Source organism: Rutidosis leptorrhynchoides, chromosome 8, assembly GCF_046630445.1.
Source record: "Rutidosis leptorrhynchoides isolate AG116_Rl617_1_P2 chromosome 8, CSIRO_AGI_Rlap_v1, whole genome shotgun sequence".
Classification (NCBI taxonomy): domain Eukaryota; kingdom Viridiplantae; phylum Streptophyta; class Magnoliopsida; order Asterales; family Asteraceae; genus Rutidosis; species Rutidosis leptorrhynchoides.
In genome coordinates, this window is record NC_092340.1 from 116,936,908 (window position 1) to 116,959,344 (window position 22,437).

At 37.1% G+C, this 22,437-nt stretch overlaps 2 protein-coding genes and 1 long non-coding RNA gene across 3 annotated transcripts; 2 read left to right on the top strand and 1 right to left on the bottom strand.

Moving 5' to 3' along the window:
* Window positions 1-1,924: 1,924 nt before the first annotated feature.
* On the top strand, window positions 1,925-4,910 carry LOC139862548 (uncharacterized). The gene is made up of 3 exons (XM_071851163.1): window positions 1,925-2,600; window positions 2,713-2,900; window positions 4,308-4,910. Exons 1-3 carry the CDS (start codon window positions 2,084-2,086, stop codon window positions 4,701-4,703), a joined length of 1,101 nt encoding a protein of 366 aa, XP_071707264.1. The 5' UTR covers window positions 1,925-2,083; the 3' UTR covers window positions 4,704-4,910.
* A 2,385-nt stretch (window positions 4,911-7,295) lies between these two features.
* On the bottom strand, window positions 7,296-7,724 carry LOC139861304 (uncharacterized). The gene is made up of 2 exons (XR_011763712.1): window positions 7,592-7,724; window positions 7,296-7,502 (listed from the first exon to the last, which is right to left on the bottom strand). It is a non-coding gene; the product is annotated as an uncharacterized lncRNA (long non-coding RNA).
* Window positions 7,725-14,384: 6,660 nt separating this feature from the next.
* Window positions 14,385-18,168, top strand: LOC139861223 (squalene epoxidase 3-like). The gene is made up of 7 exons (XM_071849540.1): window positions 14,385-14,814; window positions 15,379-15,490; window positions 15,607-15,781; window positions 15,887-16,055; window positions 16,972-17,466; window positions 17,557-17,835; window positions 17,938-18,168. Exons 1-7 carry the CDS (start codon window positions 14,389-14,391, stop codon window positions 18,019-18,021), a joined length of 1,740 nt encoding a protein of 579 aa, XP_071705641.1. The 5' UTR covers window positions 14,385-14,388; the 3' UTR covers window positions 18,022-18,168.
* Window positions 18,169-22,437: the final 4,269 nt, after the last annotated feature.

Sequence of the window (22,437 nt, forward strand, 5' to 3'; positions counted from 1 at the left end):
CGAGATTATAAGCTAATTGTGTTGCTAGCATGTATGCGGTGTTTGAGTAAGTGATTTGCAAGTAGGTATATTATATATGTATGTGTATAATTATTGCATTCACTAAGCTTTGCTTACCCTCTCGTTGTTTACCTTTTTATAGGTTCGGTTGTGGACAAGGGTAAGGGCATCATCTTGGATTAAAGATCCCGTCGTTGTTAGAGAATGCTTTTAGGATATTTAGCTTTTGGAGTTTGACCGAGACTTGGGTAGTTTAATCCCAAACACCATGCTCGTAGTGTAGTTTGGTACTTAAACTTTTTGATGGTCGAAACTCATATTTTCAATTAAACTCGTCAAACGGCCGATGTGGGCCCCGCTTCATAAAACTCATTTTATTAATTGAATGTGTTAGTTTTACATATTTGAATATGTTGTTAAAAGCGTTTTGTCTAATTATGTCGGGAAGTGGCCAACCTTTTTAGCATTTCAAGACTTTTGGAAAAGACCAGAATGGCGCGCCGCGCGGCCTTCTGGCGCTCCGCGCCATATGCTGTTCCAGCAAATTTTTTTTTATTTGATATTTTTCGCGGGTTCGTTTGTGTTTTGGTTTGGGTTGTTACACATAACGTCCTCCCACGAACAATCACTTTGCCACATTTTCTCAAGTTTTGAATAAATAGCAATAAAAATCTTAACATCTCTTTGAATTTTAGCCCATCTAACACTTATTTGATCCGCAAGCCTTCGCTCCGAAACTAACGAATTGTATTGTCTTCGGACTTCACCCCAAAATGTATTATAAGTTTGGTCGCTTCCCGCATCCGGATGTTCGGAAACATACACATAACGCTCGGCTAAAATTTTTGTTTTCAAGTTGGTCCAAGGAACTTTCGGACACCTCACTTTTTTCCCTCGAACATCGGCCCCGGGTTCGTCTCCGGGTTAAACATCGGCTTCAACATGGCGTAGAGTTTCGGGAACTTCTTCATCATCCGATTCGTCACAAAGTCTTGGATAATATGATGTTTATTAGGATTGTTGTTGAGATTGTTGGTTCGTGAAAATGGAAAATGGTTGAGATTGTTGGTTCATATTGTAGGGATATTGTTGTTGATATTGTTGGTTACTGTAGTATTGTTGTTGAGTTTGTTGTGTGTGAACGTTTGAAAACACACCCATAAATGCATTAGATGGATTAGCATTTGCAAAACGAGAAAAATCGGTATTTTGTTGCGATTGTTCAAGCAACGTTTGTATCATGTCGCGACCGACCGCGTTCGGATCTTGAACTTGAGAGCGTTGTTTGGATTTGCCTTTGCTTGAGTTTTTTTTTTTTTTTTGGAACTCATTGTCTGGTATAAAAAATGAGATTGTATAAAATGTAGAAATGAATGAAATTGAGTAAAAAAGAGATAAAGTGAGTGTATTTAAGTTGTGTAAAATGATAAAATGGAGTCCAGTTTATATAGAGTTTAGAAAAGTAAAAAAGATAAAAAAAAAAAAAAAGTCGTTAGATGTCGAAGTTACCTTTTTTTTAATTTTTTTTCCCAAACGGTCAATTTTTTCCTTTTTCTTCCGTCCACAAACTTTTTATGAAAACACGATCAGAAGCACGGTATGCTGGGCGATCACCTGGGCGGAGCCGTGGGTGGCACGCTGCCATTGGCGCCCAGGAGGGCGGATGACTGGGCGGCCCCCAGGGTTTAACCGTTGGGAGCTCTGTAACATTCGGGCTCGAAACTAGAAAACATAGACTCTTAATCGCTTCTTACATCCGAGCCGAAGCGGACCAAAAGAAGTGTCAAAATCCAAAAAAAACAAAAAAAAAAAAAAGAAAAAAAAACGAGAAACTCGATTAAAATCCTAGAAAGGCATTAAACCCATTTATTGCTAAAACGACCAAAGCCATGTCCCAAACAAATTTAGCCCAATAAAAATGACGTTCATCACCCTAAAATTGATCATTGGAATCAATTATTTGCGAAGTAAAAGTTTTTCCAACTAAAATTCAAACAACTTGGCGATCAGTGAAGTTGACTCCATCACCATCCTTTGATCAAAACCACATATTCTGCAACTCTTTCCCCTTCCCCATTTCACGATGTCTTGGTTCGCTCGATCCATCGCCAACACCTTCAAATCAGACGATGAAAACGATCAAAATCTAAATCAAAAACATCAACAACTACCTGACGATGACAGTTCGCCTCAATCTCCACGTCAAGGTGTAAAAGAAGACTTAACTGAAATCACCAAAACCCTAACTCGTCAATTTTGGGGCGTCGCCTCCTTACTGTCTAATGATCCGTCGGAATCTTCCGATTCGCCGGAACCGATCGCCGGAATACGCAAAGATTTCGCCGAGATCGGAGGTAAGTTTCGAAGTGGAATTAGTAAGCTGTCGAATAATATAGATGTCTCAGGGATAGCGAAATTAGCTTCCGATTTACTTCAATCTGAATCGGAAGATGAAGATGATGATCATAATGATTTGATTGATGATAATGATGATGATGTTGTTGGTGTTACTGAAGATGTTGTGGCTTTTGCTAGTGATATTGCTGTGCATCCTGAAACTTGGTTGAATTTTCCCTTACCTAATGATGATAATAATGAAGGTATAAGAATAAATTAATGTACAATAATTGTTATTAATTAGGCATTTTGTTATTTAATTACATTCAATTAGTGGAGCAATTAATTGTATGTGCAATTGTGATTGAATTTCAGATTTTGATATGTCTGATGTACAACAAAAGCATGCAATCGCGGTTGAACAACTAGCACCAAGTTTAGGTGCTCTTAGGTTTGAGCTGTGTCCACGTTATATGGACGATAGTTCATTTTGGAAGATATATTTTGTGCTTTTACATCCCAGACTTGAACCCCATGCTGCTCAACTTCTTTCAACGCCCAATGTAAGTCTGCTATAAGCAATGCCGACTTGTTTTTCCATCTTGCTTCGTGTTTCTTTGTAAATTTTTTTTTTTTTTTTTTTTTTTTTTTTTTTTTGTGAAAGGCAAGCTTGCATCAGTCCGGACCGAAGCCTAGTCATCATTTGCACACACACACGCGCTTTCGGGCAGGAAACCCGAACCACACTCTGAGGATCCGACCCTTAAACCATCCCCAGGGGCAGGCGGGCCGGACCTTAGTCCCGGAGCGGGTCGGTAAAACCTTCCCTTTGGGCCACCTTCAAGGAATATATTTCAATTCCTAGAGCGGGTGACGAGGTTCGAACCCGAGACCTCTAGCCATGCGAGTACACAAGTGTAACCGCGGTACCGCTGGACCGAAGATCCGTTGGTTCAAAATGATTTTGGCACTACAATTGCTTCTTGTATCTAGTCTTCTATTCCCGCCTTATAATTATAGGTACAATCTGGAGTATCTAGGGTGCGTCTGATAAAACATAATGATTAATTGAGTGTTGAATGATTCAAAATCTGAATGATTCAAATGTTCTGATTGAACTTAGTTTGAATGAAAGTAACATGTTTGATAATCATTCTGAATGAATTTTATAAATGATGTAAAATACAACCGCTTAAATGAAAAAATAAAACGATAAATTTGTTTGATAAATGTTCTCGATATAATTTAAGGAGAACATCAGTGGTTGGGACCCTGAGTTCCTTGCAAGAGGTCTGAGGTTCGAATCCTTTCTACGACGAATATTTAGTGGTGGCCAAAGATGAGTTGGAAACAGTTAGGGAGTAATCCTGCTGGGCTGCGTACATCCGAGTTGGGGTCGGATTACTCGCCCTCCTGGGTAGCCCGAACAGGGAAAACCTTCTACATTTTACCTTTTACCTATTTAAGGAAATGGATGTGGTGAATGGTTAAAAGAGTATTTCAACTCTGAATGGTTCATCACATATTCCTTACCGATTTAGCATCATTTTTCATTCAAATCTCACTAACAAACGCACTGAATGTTGAACGGTTCAACATTGAGTGCTAAACCATTCAATTAAGAGGTATAATTGTTCTACTAGTTGTATCCTTATGTCACCTATGATGGTTTAACATATTTAACATATTTAAATATGACCAGGGACCATGGTATTGATGAATACCAATATACAGTACCATTTAATATCACTCCATATCTAAAAATGGACAAATACTTTATACGTGTGTTCCACTATTCATGAATGGGCAAAACAGTCAAATTGGTTTAGCATTTTGAAATATTGACCAAGCTTGATGACGAATTTGAAACTACATGGTCAGGTTATTTAGCGTAGATAAAAGAACTGGGCTTTGTTATTAAGTTCAAAGAAACAAAAATAAGTACTTGATTATATAATATCTTTGTGCAGATTTTAAAAGCCAGAGCCTTGCTTACACACGAATTGAACAACCATTCTTCTTCTGAAAATGCGCCTGATTCTAAGTCAGAATCTGTACAGCACCCGATCAACAGTAATGAAATTCAGATTGTTGACAAATCTGCAATTGAGGCTGTAGAATACCCAATCAAAGGTGATGAAACTTTGATTATTGACAAATCTGTGATTAAAGAGGAGCCAATTGAAGTCAAAGATGATGATGCAGATGATGCAGATGATTGGTTGAAGGAAGAAAGCTCAGAAAATGTTATAAATAGAGTTACAATTCCTATTGAGAATGTGGAGGATGTTTCATTTAGTGATTTTGAAGATGATGATGATGATGGAAATATTCATATTCATATACATTACAAAAAAGCAATATAAGGCTATAGATTCAATGTAAGGCTCACAAAGCTGAGTTCGATCGGGTCAAGGTTCCATTGTGTTTTCTACAATTGAACTTGGTTGATCTGGAAAAGCAAGGGTCCATAAATCTGAAACATAGTAATCTATTGAATGGCTCGATGTTGCTGATATTGATTTGGTATGATTTATGAAATTATGTATGTTTAAATTTATCTAAGACAAACTGATTGTACATAGATCTAGGAACTAGGTGCCACTGTTCTGTTTTTCATCTCTGCAACATATCCTGTAATCAAATGACTCTGTTGTATCTTGTATTACAACTTAAAGAATCATAATCTATAATTTATATGGCCACTTGTTGGCATTTTCCTTTCTGCTAACAGTGAGTTGCATACAATTCAATAAAGTAGTTTGAATAAACAAACCCGGTTGGTCAAGTAGCCAAAACCCATAGTTTGCAGGCCTGCTTTCATTACTCACCTCAATACCTACAAGCATCTCGTAGACACAATCACTTTACATAGCAACAAATTTTGTGTAAGTTGTGTGCGGGTAAGGGCAATTGGTTCTGGGTTAAACTTTCATTTTGTCAACAATCCATAAAAGTTTTCCTGAAAATATTTGAACTTTAATAACGTGTTTCAGACCTTCTAGACCAATAATTTGATTTTTCTATGAACTGTGTATATGACCACTTTTCTAATGTCTACCAGAAATAAAGTAAATATACAATTTCTTTATAATCGCCATGTACGTATACATCGATTTCACCACTTCATGATCATAATTACTAACCTTAGGTCAGAAATCATAAATAAAACCCTACGTCCCCTGCTGAATGGTGTTGGTGTTATCGCGAGAGGGAATGTTAAACCTGGAGCTGATTTGGATGTTGATTTTGGTGTGAAGGGTATTGAAGGGTTAAGGATGTTGATCAAGATGGGGCTGTCTTGGTGACTGATTTGTCACAACCTGTTAAGGACGGTGTTGGGCTTGGTGTGTTCGACATATCTGTGGGTCATAACAGTTTTGGTAAGACACTGGAAGACGGGCCGTTGGCTCATCCATGCTACGGTAATAGGTGCGAAAAGGTGTGCTTAAAGGCATGGAAATTTGCTCGAGATTATATTGTGCCATTCAGTGGGTTCGTGTGTATGCGCCTTGCCCAGAGATAGCCTGAAATAAAGTTCAATAAAAATGATTGACACTTGAAGTAAGGTGAAGACTCTTTCCCCTGCTCCATCCATGAATTTATTCACAGTTGATCGTGATGTGATTGTGGAGTTGAGGCAGGGAACGGTGCTAGATGATTCGGCGATTCTTCCCTACCTTTTTTCCCAAGACACTTTCATTTTGAACGTGTCTATCTTCTCTATAGAAGCAAAACTCCAACGAATAAAACAGATGGTTCAACTACATAACTTTTTCTTTTTCATTAGTTCCATGGTAGTGCCTGGTGGTACGATAGCACCCGTACTACCGAAATGAGTGTATTTAAGGCGTCAAAAAGAATCATCAAAAGAAGAAGTATGAGTGTGATGGTTATTTTATTCTTCACGTCGAGGATAACGATATTGTTTTTGTTTCATTGGGTAAAGGCGAGGCTGCTGTTGCTACCAGAGTTGGTTCTAGCTCGGACCCGGTTTCTCTTGATCGTCATGGTCCGGAGTCTTCTAAGGTGGTTCATGTTTCCTCTTCGTTGTCATATGATTATGAGTCTAGAACGGACAAGGTGGTTACTTATAAGCAAGTCGGGGGCAAACTAATCAAGCCCGAGAACAGAGGCGAGAAGGCGTCCTAGGCGACGTGTAAACTCGTTGTTGGATTTGGTTTTCTTTTCTTATTGTTGTTTTTTGGTGTATGTGTAGGTTTGTAATTATAGTTGCTGGTTTCTTTATCTCTTATTCGAATTGTACTGCGTTAGGAATTGTTTGTTTTTAGTTTATTGGTTTTGTGCTGGCCCTTGCGTTTCGGCTCGCTCCAGATGGTAGTTTTTAGATTGGGTTAGTATTAGGTTTTGTTTAGTTTTGCTTTCTACATGCGAGGCGGTTCCAGGTCGGGTTTGTTTCTTGTATCATTGAAGGATTCTCATCTTTCATCTTTGGTGAAAGGCCTAGGTTTTATACTAGTTTTTCGTTTTTGTGCCAAAAAATATATTTAAAAACCCAGTCAGTTCTTTGATGCATTAAAATAATTATGCTGAATGGATTTGGAATTACTAAACAAAGGTTTAAATTGCGCTCTAAAAGAAGGAAATGCATTCTTTTGATTAAGGTTTACAACTTATGGTGCTTTTTGTGATCCCCCTTCTGTCATCATAAACAGAGACAATTGTCTTTTTGATTTTAGGTGCCTTAGCTACAATTACCGAATTAGTAGGCGATTTACCGAAAAGAAGCTGTATTGAATTATACAGGTACCTAAGTTTCAAATCTTTGGTTGTTATGACCACATGTGTTTACCTGTATTTGCATATACTAGTTAAATGGTCCGTGGAGTTTGGTGACAGTTTAGCTTCATAGTATTTGTTTTGTTTTTGATTTTATGTTAGTTTAGTGATGATACAAGAGCCATTCTAGGTACTTAATCCGTGTAACTTAATGCAACTATACTCGACTAATCAGGTTTATTTAGCTACATAATGTTTTAATAACGATATACATGAAGACGATGAGTTAAGTTACATGCTTTATATCATGGGTTTTCGTTCTGCGTATAAATATAATCGATATGAGCAAGAAGCGTTCTTCCCAACAAGCACTCTTGTTCACTGATTCCTTCACACCCTTGTTCGTTCTCGCTTTCTACATCAACCTAAAAATATTTAACAAGACTATCATTAAACTTTGTAAAACTATTAAATTAACAGATTAGTATTGAACCTTACTTGGTTCCTAGGATACCTTATTTTGATGTTCTGTCGTGGTGGTGGTCGTTACTACTGGCGTGAGACGTGCTGCGTAGGAGGTTGTGGAGCATAATAGAAGTGCTAGTATGAGCAAGATGATGAAGTTTCTAGACATTGTTGTTAAGGTGATAAGGGTTAACAAAAGATATATAAGAAGATATGAATATATAGAGAAAAATGAGTGTGTGAAAAGAAGACTTGAGGAAACGACCTATTCTTAAAAAAAGTTTTGTTTGTGTGTATGGAAGTCATATTAAATTAAACTCTAATCTAGAATCATTTAATATTTTAAAAGCTAGATGTGAAATGAATTAATTAAGTAAAGAATAAAACAATAGAAGAATCTAAACCGGCCTGTCGGTCTTGTAGACAAATTGACTAACCTGCAGCATAAGGTGCACCCGTGAAGGTTTGGGTGCCATCAGCCATGGCGCACTGATCATGGTCAGACCCATGTTTTGTTTGATTGAAATCATGCAGGTTGACTGAATAGCATAATACAGGTTTGTCAAAAAGGCATGTAATTTTATTTTAACCATGTTTTCATGAAAACTTCTAGGCAATTAGACCACTACTAACAATTTATGGCTATATCGACCAGTTCATATTGTTCATTGATCCGTTACAAGATTTAAGCAACTCAACGATCTTGCAAAGGATATTTAGTTTGGGTGTTTGTAGTATTTGATGAAGAAAAAAAAAAACATAAATAAAACAAACACAAAATATAGGGAAGAATTGCTTTATTGCTTTTCTCTCTCTCTCTCTCTGAATACAAGTTACAGTAAAACAAGTAAACAAGAGGCTATCCCTGTTCTCTTTAGTAAAGCACTCTTGGTACAATACTAAAGGCTATCTCTCTCATTCACTCTATACCAAGGTTGAAAAAGACGTGAGACGGGGCCGAAACGTTAGCGACCTCAAAACGTCGCAACAGAAAAAAGGGGTCGAAACGGATGTTGACTAACGTTGACTTATATATATATATATATATATATATATATATATATATATATATATATATATATATATATATATATATATATATATATATATATATAAAGTGACCGTTTTTTCCGTCTTTGACCGTTTTTTTCGTCTTTAACCGTTTTTTACCGTTTTTAGCGTTGTTGACCGTTTTTTAAGCGTTGACCGTCTTTTTTGCCGTTTCAAGGCCCGTTGCAACGATACTAAGACAAATCCGTTGCGGCGTCCGTTGCGGCGCCCGTTTCGGCCGTTTTTTACAATACTGCTCTATACGTACAAAAGAAAGTAGAATAAGAGGCTTTCTCTCTTTTAATTACTTATACATCTGCTGCTAGTAATTAAAAGGCTGGTTTTCTTTTCTCCCATCTACATAATATTTATACCAAGTAAATGAGGCAATGGTTGATTCTCCATAAACCCACGTACAACATGATAGTAGGGTCATGATCAAACATGGGTAGTTAAGATAAAGATTAGTTCTTTTCCTTGACTTTTCCCAACTGATTTCCCTTGTTTCTCGGAGCATATAGCAATCGGATCATTCATGTTATCATGCACAACATTTAATTTAACCACGGTTTAGCGTATTACATCAATATAAACAAGCAATTAAAGAAGTTTCAAACCATTCAAAATCTTGCATGTTGATACGTTCAACGAGTATATTTTAAAAACAGCGGTTTGACGTGTTATTTAACATGCCGGCTACCAATGGGCATGTACAAGTTGTTATGTTTTTGCAACTTATTATTGATTGTCGATGTACCAAATTAATTGTTTATTTTTAAATAAGAAAAAGTAAATTTAATGAAGTTTACAAAATTGTTTTATTGAATAACTTAAATTGCAAAGGTTAGAGGATTTTTTTAATTAATTGATTGAGAGTAAAACTGTAAAGTTAAAAAAAAAATATGGTCTAATAATGACATTTTTTTAAACCGTGTATTTTTGATCGAGGGACAATTAATCTGAGACGAAGGGAGTATATGTCATCTTAAAAATAGTGTTTAATTAGTGGATGAGAGTAGTAGGTGTTGACGATTCAAAGGGCGAGCACAATTTGAGCTTGTGACTTTGTGAGAATCGGTTAAATTGGTGAAAGTCTCAATCTTCGTAACCTTAGAAATTAGTCTTAGACTAGGGATAACGCAACGTTTCATGCTCAAATAATTTAAACATGACACTCACAAACGCTTGTAATGTAGTGTTTATTTTTGGGTGCAGGTTAAACACAAACGTAGGAAGAAGAGAGAAGTGACATGAGGTGGCAGACATGTGATTGGTTGCAGTTATTTTATCTCTCGAACTTTTAATTATTTACACCTCAAATACTAATTAAATATTACGATATCACCACAAAAATTCTTACAAATGCCTCCATTACAACTCTCATCTTCCCTCATCATTGTCATGTCAGTATCATAATTCAAAAAGTACATCTTATTCACTTCATGTAACAGTTATCATTATCCATGGTGTTAATAGTAGGACAATGATGTGATACAAAATCATGAGGCGTATAAGAAAACGAGATTACGAGACTACATTTTAAAATCAACGGAGCTATAATAATTTAAAGTCATCAGCTGAATAATAATACAACTCCGTAGTATTTAGAGTTTGTAAGTTGTAACACGTTCCAATATGTGACTTAGGCTTTAGACCCAACGCATGAGATGACTTAAAATATTTTTTCACCGAGCAAAGACAAAAACTGACAATCAAATATCATGCTAAAGGAATAATAATTTAAGGAAAATGATGATTTATTTTGTAATATAAATGAGGAAATTTAGGATATTTGAAGATGTTATACCGTAAGCTTAAATTATGAAAGAATACAGTCATAGCATAGCACGTGAACCTTATACGGTCATCAACCTATATCAGTTTAGTAGGTTAAATTATATTATGATTGTAACAAAATCTTGTAATCATGGGGCATTAGGGCACTATTAAGTGATTAGACGACATGGCTAAACAAAGTGTTCAATAACCAGCAAGTAGCTATCGATTATTACTAATCTTTTTGATTTAAAGTGATTAACCAAATATTAACTGATGACTACCAAAAATAGTTATAGGTTTGATGTAGCCCAATATACCTGGCAAACGGGTCGAGATGAGTCGGGTTGGGTCAAAGATCAAATGGGTTCGGGTCGAAATGGGTCATGGGTCGAAACGGGTAAGAAGTAAAATGGGTTGAACGGGTTGGGTCGAGACCCGGGTCGGGTTGGGTCAAGACCCGGGTCGGTTGGGTCGGGCTAGTAAAAATTTTCTTGTTTGTATTTTTTGGTGTATCTCTTCCGAACACGAGCCCCGAAAACGGTCGCCAAAAATGCCCGCCTAAAACCGGCGCCGAAATCGCCCGCTGAGATCGGGCGCCGAAAACGCGCAGCGAAACGCGCGCCGAAAACGGCCTCCGAAAAAGCGCGCCGAAAACGCGCGACGAAAAACGGGCGAAGAAAACGCCCGCCGAGAACGCGCGCCCAAAACGGTCGCCGAAATCGCGCGTCGACAACGCGGACAGAAATCTCGCGCATAAATCGCGCGCCGAAAACACGCAATGAATTCGCGCACCAAAAACGCGCAATAAAAACGCGCGCCAAAAACGGGCGACGAAATCGCGCGCCGAAAACGGGCGACGAAAACGCGCGACGAAAACTCGCGCCGAAATCGAGCCCCGAAAACGCGCCACGAACACGCGCGCCGAAAACGGCTGCCGAAAACCGCGCGCCGAAAAAGCGCGCCGAAACACGCACCAAAAACGAGCGACGAAAAACGCGCGCCGAAAACGCCCGCCCAAAACGGCCGCCGAAAACGTGCGCCGAAAACGGGCGGCGAAAAACGCGCGCCGAAAACCCGCGCAGAAAAAGGCCGCCCAAAACGGCCGCCGAAAACGCGCGCCGAAATCGGGCCCCGAAATCGGGCCCCGAAAACGTGCCCCGAAATCGCGCGCCGAAAACGCGCCACGAAATGCGCGCCGAAAACGGCCGCCGAAAAACGCGCCACGAAAACCGCGCGCCGAAAACGCGCGCCGAAATCGGGTCTCGAAATCGCGCGCCGAAAACGCGCGCCGAAAACGCTTGCCGAAATCGCGCGCCAAAAAAGCGCAATAAAAACGCGCGCCGAAAACGCGCGCCGAAAACGCTCAATGAAAACGCCGGCCGAAATCGCGCGCCGAAAAAGCGCCCCGAAAACGGCCGCCGAAAAACGCGCGCCGAAAAAAAATCTTTTGAAGTGAACCCATTTGGACCCATTTGGGCCTTCAAGTAATTTTTGTATTTTGTGATTGGACCCATTTGGGTCTTTAAGATATTTGTTATATTATGTGCTTGGACCCATTTGAGTCTTCAAGTAAACCCAATGAACCCATTTTTAAGACTTTGGGTCCATTTTCCAGGTCTAGCCCAATCACACTATTTTAAAGCCTTGAAAAAAAAAAGGATTAAAGTTATGGAAATCGGTCAAAATGACCAATTTCCAAAAGTGTTTAATAATATGCCCTTAACATACGGTAATCTTAAAAACTGCTCTCTGGCAGCACATTACACACCACACATGATGCGTTCAAGTACGTGTGTGATGCGTGTCACCGAGAAATCTTGCTGATGATGCTGTTAATCCAACAACACACAACACGCACATCATACCACACACCGTGCGTCTTGTTTGGTGCATGATACGTTTTTTCAAGGGATAAGATCAGGATAGGATTCCCTGACATTTTTTCTGACTTGGTAGATTACGAATATCACAAAAGGCAAAAATGAGGGTCCCGAAAATCACGACACCATTTTTAAGATAATAGCTTTAACATTTAATTTAGTAGTCAAAATGAACGCGACCCTTACGTTTATGCACTAACAATCACCACCACCATCGTTCATTACCAAATGTCTATACCACCATCATCACCACCATCGTTCATCACCACCACCGTTCATCACCATCAACATCCATATCATCGCTCATCAATTGTATCTTCAGTTTTCAAGATAACTAATGAACTACTTTATTTTTCAGGGTAACTGATCTTATTCAAGATATCTTTAAGTTTTTTAACATCCATCATTTGTTGCAAGATCTTATCATCCGCTTCAACGCATTCACCTTTTTCCTCGATTTCCGGGCAGCCTCGATAGATGACGAAAATAATAGCTCAGGTAATCGCTCTTTCTCAACTTGTCGATCATATTTGTCCTCTTTGGTTCCGGTTTCATCAAATTGTAAGCGTGGAGTGTATATAGTCTATTTACTACATATTTAAACTTATAAAATTATAGTTACATTGTTGGTGGGGTAAGATGATAATAAATATTTGTGAACGGTGGAACGTTTTAAATATAGGTGATTATATTTGTCTTTTTTCTATTATTAGAATGATTTCACTTTTACATTTTCTAGTTCTTTATCTTTCATGTGTTAAATAATACCATTGTTTGCTTCGTTGATTTACGCCTAACGCTCATAAACACTTTGTAATAGCGTTGTGGACGTTGTTTTGTGCCAATAACGGTACTGATTGTTGAATGTCCCAACCAGTGTTGTAAAAAATGGCCGAAACGGGCGCCGCAACGGATTTACCTTAGTATCGTTGCAACGGGCCTTGAAATAGCAAAAAAGACGGTCAACGCTTAAAAAACGGTCAACAACGCTAAAAACGGTAAAAAACGGTCAAAGACGAAAAAAGACGGTCAAAAACGGAAAAAAGGTCAACTTTATATATATATATATATATATATATATATATATATATATATATAGTGGTAGGATCAAGAGGGAAGTAACCATTCGGGGGGAAGCGGGGGGAAGCAAAAACTTTTTTTTTTCGTTTTTTGAAAAAACTTTGTTTACGAACATTATAGATGAGATGAAAATATGAACATTTAGTAGAGACACTTTTTGATAAATATTTTTATTTTGGCGGGAAAACGCTCGAAGAAGTAATATATAACAATTATCGTGTTTTTCGAGCGTATTTTGAGGTTTTAGCTATTGGGGTTTAGATATTAGGGTTTATTGGGTTTAGATATCAGGGTTTAGAAATTTAGGGTTTAGGGTTTAGATTTAGGGTTTAGATTTAGGATTTAGATTGAGTTTTTAACACGAACGGTTTAGAGTTTAGGGTTTAGGGTTTGGTCCATAAACCCAAAACACCAAACCCTAAACCCTAAACTCTAAATCGGGTTAAATTTTACTTCACAAAACATGAAGAAAAAAAAACGTTCATATTCATCACGAACAACATTATCTTGAATGTTATTTTTGTCGATCGTTTTCCCGCCTAAATAATAACATTCATCACGAGGTGTCTCTTCTAAATGTTCATATTTTCGTGTGATCTTGATGCCGGAAAAAAAATTTCAAAAAAAATGAAATTTTTTTTTTTTTGCTTCCCCCCGCTTCCCTCCGATTGGTTACTTACCCATTGATCCTGCCCCTATATATATATATATATATATATATATATATATATATATATATATATATATATATATATATATATATATATATATATATAAGTCAACGTTAGTCAACATCCGTTTCGACCCCGTTTTGTCCGTTACGACGTTTTGAGGTCGCTAACGTTTGGGCCCCGTCTCACGTCTTTTTCAACCTTAGACTCCCAACAACCTGTACGCCAATTTACCAGGACTAATTATGACGAAATTGTCGTTATCAAATAGTACAAGGACTAAACTTGTAATCTAATAAAACTGAATTAATTAACATAATTAACGGTAGTTAAACGGGATCTGCAATTCACAAATGGCTTCTATTATAGCCGCCAAATACTCAATCATGTCTCTAACCTTCTTCCGTCATCTTCCTCAAACACACACTAATTGCACACGCATCTTCACTGTCACCAAGTTCCGATCAATTAACCACCATCGCTGGCGAAAAATACGTCCGTCGAGGTCTCAATTGATTTCCGTCACAAATGTTATAACAATCGAGAAGAAAATAATTGACAGTTCGATTGATAATAGCTACATTGTTGTCTCGTTCTTCGTTTCACTTTTAAGCTTTGTTATCTTATCGATTTTAAGACTTCGTATCAGTAACTCGAGATCGAAAATAAAGAAGATTGGATCGGGTAGTAATATCGGGTTGACAAATCGGACACGTGGAGAGATCCGTGGACGATATGGATATCCGGATGCTGACGTCATGATCGTTGGAGCTGGTGTCTGCGGTGCGGCACTTGCATATGCCCTAGGCAAGGTGAGATTCAGTTTTCACTTTATTGAAAGTTAATTTTTATCATTATATTGTTTGTTTTGTTTGTTTGTTGATAGAGAACTTTGTGTCTAATTATTCAACTATTATTATTTTTCCTTTTATTTGTTTTATTAAAAAACTTGTGATGGTTCCAAAGTGTTTGGATAATAAGTTGATTAGTTTATAGAATTAATCTAGAGAATAAATATCAAGTTCTTAAGCAAAATGTGATGCCCTTTGGAGTTTGATTTCTCAGTGTTGGTGAATTAAATAATGCCAATAAAGATGTTTATGTTTCGAATTTGGCTTACAAATTCAGGCGGACTATAATTAGATATATGATATGATTCACATATTGAGTCATTTCTTTTGTACAATAAAAATAAATGCAAGTCTAGCATCTTTTATTATGACTGTTGATTGATGCCATTTTAGTATTTTCGTAGTTGAAATAGAGTTGTAGCTGAATCTAATTATGTAGTCGAAAAGGAACTCTTTATATTAATCTAGTAGTATTTATGTCGATGCTGTTAGTCTAAGCGTTTGTATCATGATTGGTTATAAAAGGAAGGATATAACGTTCGTGTGATTGAGAGAGATTTAACAGAGCCAGACAGGATTGTAGGTGAATTGTTGCAACCAGGTGGATACCTTAAGCTAATTGAATTAGGTCTCCAAGGTATATGTTCTAAAATAAAGTTTCTAGAAGAATGATATAACAATATATATAATTAACTATGATAATTGTCCGCAAAATCTTGAATTTTATTATAAAAATATGATATTGCGATGCAGATTGTGTAGAGGAGATAGATGCTCAGAGGATAGTTGGATATGCTCTTATAAAAGATGGAAAGAGCAGTAGATTATCGTATCCTCTGGAGAAATTTCATTCAGATGTATCTGGTAAAAGTTTTCATAATGGGCGCTTTATACATAAGATGCGCGAAAAAGCTGCTACTCTTCTTAAGTTAGTACCAAATGTTTTTTTTTTTTTTTTTTTTAAATATTTTTTTTATCAAGTTTCTTGTAATATATTGTTTTCTTCTCATTGAACAAACTGATTAGTTTTCAGTGTCTATTTGGAGCAAGGCATTGTAACATCCCTCATTGAAGAAAAAGGAACTATAAGAGGTGTTCAATACAAATCTAAATCTGGTGAAATTGTGAAAGCATTTGCACCTCTTACCATTGTGTGTGATGGTTGTTTCTCTAATTTGCGTCGTTCTCTATGCAAATCACAGGTGTAGTTTTAAACCTTTTGACCAGTCTGAATGTTGTAAAACTCCCCGATTAATGCCGACAGTGGCGGAACTTGAACCCGGGATATAGATGGGGCGGGTGTAAAAATTTAATAAAATTTTCATTTCCAGCAAGGGTAAACACTAATAATGGTGTTTAGGATACGTAACCCTAACAATGAACCTGGTAATCGATTTAGACGAATAATGGTGTTTAGGATACGTAACCCTAACATTGAACCCGAAATTCCCATTATATACACACATCACGTGCAACCGTGCGGTTGCCTAGTGTACCCGTACGGTTGCATACCTGCAACCGTGCGGTTGCATTCCAGCAGTGAAAGTTAAACTTTAAAGCACATAACATGATACGTAATGTACTCGGGGACGTCCTATAATGCACCAACACGGATGCCCATACCTGCCCTCACTATATTCCGCCCCTGAATGCCGATTACTCCTTTTTAGCAACCGGCCGATCCGATTTTTCAAGTTCCGATTAATTAATTTGTCAATATTGGACGATGGGTCAAAATCCGATTTAGTTGGTCAAAACTGATCCAAGTTAATATCTGCCAACATTTTAATATGAATTTAAATTAGAATTTTTAGAGTTAAAAATAAATGAATATTATGTTTATGTTTCTGTACAATTATGTTACCGTTTATGTTTATGTTTATGTTTACAGATTTCTTGTATATTTACACATAAAATTTTGAGTATTTCTATTATTTAAATGTATAAGTAGTCCGATCCAACCACTCCCTAATTACTCCCCGATTACCGTCCAAGTTGCCGATTACTCCCTCAAAAGTCTCAACCGAGTACCCCCGGGTAGCGATTTTGCATCCTTGACGAGTCTATTACTCATGTATAATTGCTCATTTTGCAATGTTTACTTTTGGTCAAGTACAGGTTGACGTTCCCTCATGCTTTGTCGGGCTCGTTCTGCAAAACTGTGACCTTCCATACCCAAATCACGGCCATGTCATCTTAGCAGATCCTTCACCGATTCTACTTTATCCAATCAGCAGTACTGAAGTTCGTTGTTTGGTTGATATACCCGGTAAAAAGCTTCCTCCAATTGCTAATGGGAAAATGTCAAAATATTTGAAAACCGTTGTAGCTCCTCAACTACCACCTGAAATCCGTAATGCTTTTATTTCTGCTATCGACGAAGGTAATATTCGAACAATGCCAAACAGAACCATGCCGGCTTCTCCTATTCCGACACCTGGCACAATTTTATTGGGTGATTCGTTCAACATGCGTCATCCTTTGACTGGTGGAGGGATGACCGTTGCACTTTCCGACATTGTTGTGTTACGTGATCTTCTTAGACCGTTACGTGATTTCAATGATGCAGTTTCAGTTACTAAGTATCTAGAATCGTTCTATACCTTACGTAAGGTATATAACAACACAATTGTGTATGTAAACAATTCATAATAATCACATGAGGTTGCATAAGGTTACCGTTGTGTTTTTTGTTTAATGTAGCCAATGGCATCTACAATAAATACGTTAGCTGGGGCTCTGTACAAGGTGTTTTGCGCATCTTCTGATGAAGCGATGAAGGCAATGCGGGAAGCTTGCTTTGATTACTTGAGTTTAGGTGGTGCTTGCTCAACTGGGCCTGTGGGTTTACTTTCTGGGCTAAACCCAAGCCCAATTAGCTTAATCATTCATTTCTTTGCAGTAGCTTTTTATGGGGTTGGTCGTCTTTTACTACCTTTTCCCACCCTTAAGCGCTTATGGATCGGATTTAGGTTGATTATGGTGAGTAATTAGTGATCAATTTTTTCATTTACTCATCGAATCATCTCATATTGACATCCATATTAACTATCCCGTTTTACCGATATTTTAATTAAAAACCAGGGTGCATCAGGGATCATTTTTCCTATCATTAAAGCCGAAGGAGTGAGACAAATGTTATTTCCTCCGAAGAAGGGTTTGAAATGACATTGGCTGACAATTTTAGCTCATTATCTACCACCTTAGATAGAGATATAGTGTTTGCAATAGAAAATTTTCGAAAATGTGTGCATCTTAATATATATGTTGTAACTGATGAATGATATAACATGGATATATTTATTCAAAATAGAAATAAACATAATCTTACGTGTGTAGTATATTATATACTTTATGATTTCTACAGAAGGTTTTGCATATAACTCGTTAGCATTCGAATGTTAGCGTGGGAATGAGCATCCTGTCGGTAAATTGCTATAAATACTTTCTAGTTATTACACAATTTCTGGTAAAATGTGTTCTTAAGAATAATGTTTTCTTAAGCCTAAAAGCTGCAACCAGAAAGTAGGGATGACAATGGATACCCGATCCATTGGATATCCACCCGATTATTCGTGGATATGGACGATCTAAATGGATATGGATACGGATATGGATGAACCGGATATGGATATGGATGAAAACTTTCATCCATGGATGAACCCGCTTTCACCCGAATAAATAAACATATAAATTTATCACTCGAATTAATATCATTTTTGTAGTGATATTTCATTAATTATATTCATCTTTCTTTATATTTTCTCTAAAAAAATAAATTTTTTCTTTTATTTTGTTTTATTTAAATCATTAAATGTATTTATCTTACTTTGGTGGTTTAAATGCGATTTCATGTAAGTAAAAAGTAAATGACTTACAAATAATCGTATGATATTTGTGGACTATTTGTTATGGAGATTAGTAAATATGTGACTTTCGGTCGCATAAACTATTAAGAAATATTACTTTTAATAGTATTTGTTACAAATAAAAATAAATATAAATGGCCTGGGATGATTATCCATTAACCTGCTTTACCCGACGGATATGGATATGAATAGATGAAATTTTTTAAACGGATAGGGATATGGATTTAAAAAAATAAATGGATATGAATATGGATATGGCGTCACCCGATCCATATCCGATCCATTGCCATGCCTACCAGCAAGTGGACTTAGAATGCTGTCGTTATTACTGCCTGTTGTCTTTTTATTTTACGATCTCTCAAATATATCATATATTTTAAACTGACAAGTTTGTAGGTTACTAACAACAGAAGTACGCATTTTCAAATGTATCGTCTTCTAAAAGACTAGAACAGCAAACATAATACAATCAAGTGTTATTAAAAATTTCCAAGTTGCTACCGGAAACTACAAATTAATAAAGCACAGAGAAATTATAAACGTAGACTTTTATTTATCCAGTATAGGTAAATTTTATGTATGACATTATTGAAAAGTATATGAAGGAATAAAATGTGGGATACAGTACTATTTATACATTAAAAATCGACAATGTCATGCTTCATAAATCGTTGATAGTGTGACCGAGTCTACGAGTGCCCAAGTCTAAAGAACGATTGTTGTTTGGTTTGGTTAAGTTGAACGTTACATGTAGGGATTTTGAACATGGTGGGCCCCAGTGCCCATATAGTCACATACTCACAGAGATCACTTGTAGTGGATAATTGTACGGCTACTCATGAGTCATGTCTGATATTGAACCCACTTTTTATTTATTTTTCATTTTTTCCATAAATATCACAGTTACATCTATGCCTCGTTAAGTCGTACCGTCGAGGGAGTTAGGGAGCTTGACTAAAGCCGGCCTGAAGGAGGCCTACCGTTAGCCAAGAAAGCTAGCTAGTAACTCGAATCTAGTCCTTGGTATCGTATATATAATGGGTAATTGTCAAGATTCGACCCCTAAACAACATAGAGTGCGTTTGATTACCTCTTAATTGAATGGTACAACGTTCAGTGCGTTATTTCTGAACTCTGAATTACATATGATGTTGAATGGTTTAAAATTTAAGACTGAACCATTCAGAGCCGAAATACTCACATAACCATTAAACACTTAAATTTTATATAATATTCTCTTTAAATTATATTAAGAACACTAATTAAACAACTGTAACGTTTTTTATTCACGCAAAAATGGTACTGGTAATTTATTCATATTATTCATTCAAAAATGGTACCGGTAATGACTCCGGATTGATCTTTGAATCGTGTGAACACTTTCCTAATCGACTATTTCTAACCACTTAGCCACGGGTTGCACGAAGTTTCGATTGAGATAAGACAAAGATGAATTGATGTCTTGGCTAAAAGAAATCAACTCCACAATTGCAGAGAATATAGTTCTATTTGTTTGTGTTGAAAGTGTGCTAGAAAAGATTAAAAATCTGAAAGCTTTTTCAAATACACAATGAGTGTATTTATAATGGGTCAAAAGGTTTGATGAAAAGTCACAACCTTTAATTCATACCCATTAGTGACTTGGATGTTAACAATCATGTATTTAGAATTAAAATGGTCTAAAAACATGTAAAAACTGCAATTAAATGCCCTGGAACAACCCCAAAACGTTTGGGGTTCAAATGTGCCTCTTGGGTTCAAAAAGCACCTTTTCAGCGATTTCAGTGTTAAGCCGCGCCGCGGGCTAACAAAGCACCACACTTCCAAACATGCCAAAACTCTCGTCCTCAAAATCACGCTTTAAGCCGCGCCGCGGGCCCAGGAGCCGCGCCGTGGCCACAACATCACCCTTTAAGCCGCATCGCAGGCCCAGGAGCCGCGCCGCGGCTTAAAGCTACTGCACACCAAAAATTAATTTTAAGCTTATTATCAGCGTGTTTAGCCTTTCAAGTCGCGTTTCGCATTTCTAATGTTCCAAACATTATTTCCAAGCTCACTAACATAACCTCAAACCATTTTACACTTTACGAACGTGTACTCCACACACCCCAAATCCGTATAGCGTTTCAATGGTTTGATCACTTTCAATTTAGCAATCCAATCAATTATAATGACGTTGGATCATGCTAAAATCACCAACAATATGATTTGACCTATTGAGCATATATAATAAAAATACCATGGCTTAAATGTTTGTCTAAATTGGTACGAGTTTGTATCTTTCCATATGGAAGTCCCAGGCATAGTTGAATTTTACTAGCTCAATACTTATGTAGTGACCATTATGGTGGAACTTAATGGTCTTTAGATTGCTTGTGAATTCAAAGTTAAAGTTTTGAAAGAATTCACATATGCACTCGTGATAAACAGGTAGATAATTATGTATATGAGACCCTAGACCAAATACATCAATTTGTAGCTTCATTAGCTTCCTTGCTCTTATTCAGATTTCGTCCCAATCGTTGAGTAGTGATAAAGTGAATCGAACCGGGTTGTCTTCTAAGGTGGAAGGTGATGGTCAGGGGCTTACAGCTAAACTGGAAGTGTTTATAAAGGCCATGAATGAAAGATTTGGCCATCTTCTTCGAATTGTGGGCTAGGTACTCTCAGAGGAGGAAGACAGCCGGGGTTTGGTTGGGTTTCTTTGTGAGCAAGGGACGAAGTTGTTGTTTATAGATATTTATAGTTGAATCCTGAATAAATTCATATGAGCAGATTTACAATATATAGGCTATACGAGGGGAGAACGAATGGCTTAGGAATCGACTATACAAGGAATACTGAACAAGAATACAATCCTATATGTTAGGAAACAATATAAACTATACAAATAGAATATATAACAAACTCTTAATCAATCTTTATCCTTAATATGCCCCCACAAGATGGACGCTCTGGAGGTGAGACCAATCTTGGACAGAAGAGAAGCAAAAAACCGCACGAGATAAAGGATTCGTTAAGGGATTTGCTGACTGATCATGATAAGAGACATGTACTAACCGCAAAGTTCCAAGTTCAACTTGCTCTCGAATAAAATGATATGCAACAGCCAAATGTTTTATGCGTAAATGAAAGACTGGATTAGCAGCTAATTGTGTCATGTTAAAATTATCACAATATGTTACTGGCAAAGAAGGAGAGACAATACCCATTTCATCCAGAAGATTTCAAAGACATAAGATTTTGGAGGTAATGGAAGCAACGCCCTTGTATTCAGCTGTAGTAGAAGATTGAGGAAGAAATCTTTACTTTTTTGAGCTCCAGCTTACCGGATTACTGCCAAGAAAAACAACATGTCCCATGGTAGATGTATAATCATCTTTCTTACCACCCCAATCTGTTTAAGAAAAATCATGAAGTTGTAATGGAGAATCACAGAGTTATGTCATGATCAATAGTTCCTGAAAAATATCGAAGCAGATTTTTTAACGCAGTCCAGTGATCACTACGAGGAGTATGCATGAAATGTGATAACCTGTTAACTGTAAATGCAATGTCTGGCCGTGTTAGCGATAGATATTGTAGGCTACCAAGTAAAGCTCTGTAATCTATGAGATTAGAAATAAGAGTGCCCGACTTTATATGAGGAACAATATTGGTGGCCTTGGGTGTGGCGATAGGCTCTGTATGAGTCATCTTTCTCTTTCAATCAAGT

What these genes read in the sequence shown, in the direction of transcription:
- LOC139862548 (XM_071851163.1), top strand. Translation starts at nt 2,084, where the DNA reads ATGTCTTGGTTCGCTCGATCCATCGCCAACACCTTCAAATCAGACGAT. An exon ending in TAATGATGATAATAATGAAG is followed by an intron (nt 2,601 to 2,712) that starts GTATAAGAATAA and finishes ATTGAATTTCAG; the next exon opens with ATTTTGATATGTCTGATGTA. An exon ending in AACTTCTTTCAACGCCCAAT is followed by an intron (nt 2,901 to 4,307) that starts GTAAGTCTGCTA and finishes ATCTTTGTGCAG; the next exon opens with ATTTTAAAAGCCAGAGCCTT.
- LOC139861223 (XM_071849540.1), top strand. Translation starts at nt 14,389, where the DNA reads ATGTCTCTAACCTTCTTCCGTCATCTTCCTCAAACACACACTAATTGC. An exon ending in AATTGAATTAGGTCTCCAAG is followed by an intron (nt 15,491 to 15,606) that starts GTATATGTTCTA and finishes ATTGCGATGCAG; the next exon opens with ATTGTGTAGAGGAGATAGAT. An exon ending in GTTCTCTATGCAAATCACAG is followed by an intron (nt 16,056 to 16,971) that starts GTGTAGTTTTAA and finishes GGTCAAGTACAG; the next exon opens with GTTGACGTTCCCTCATGCTT.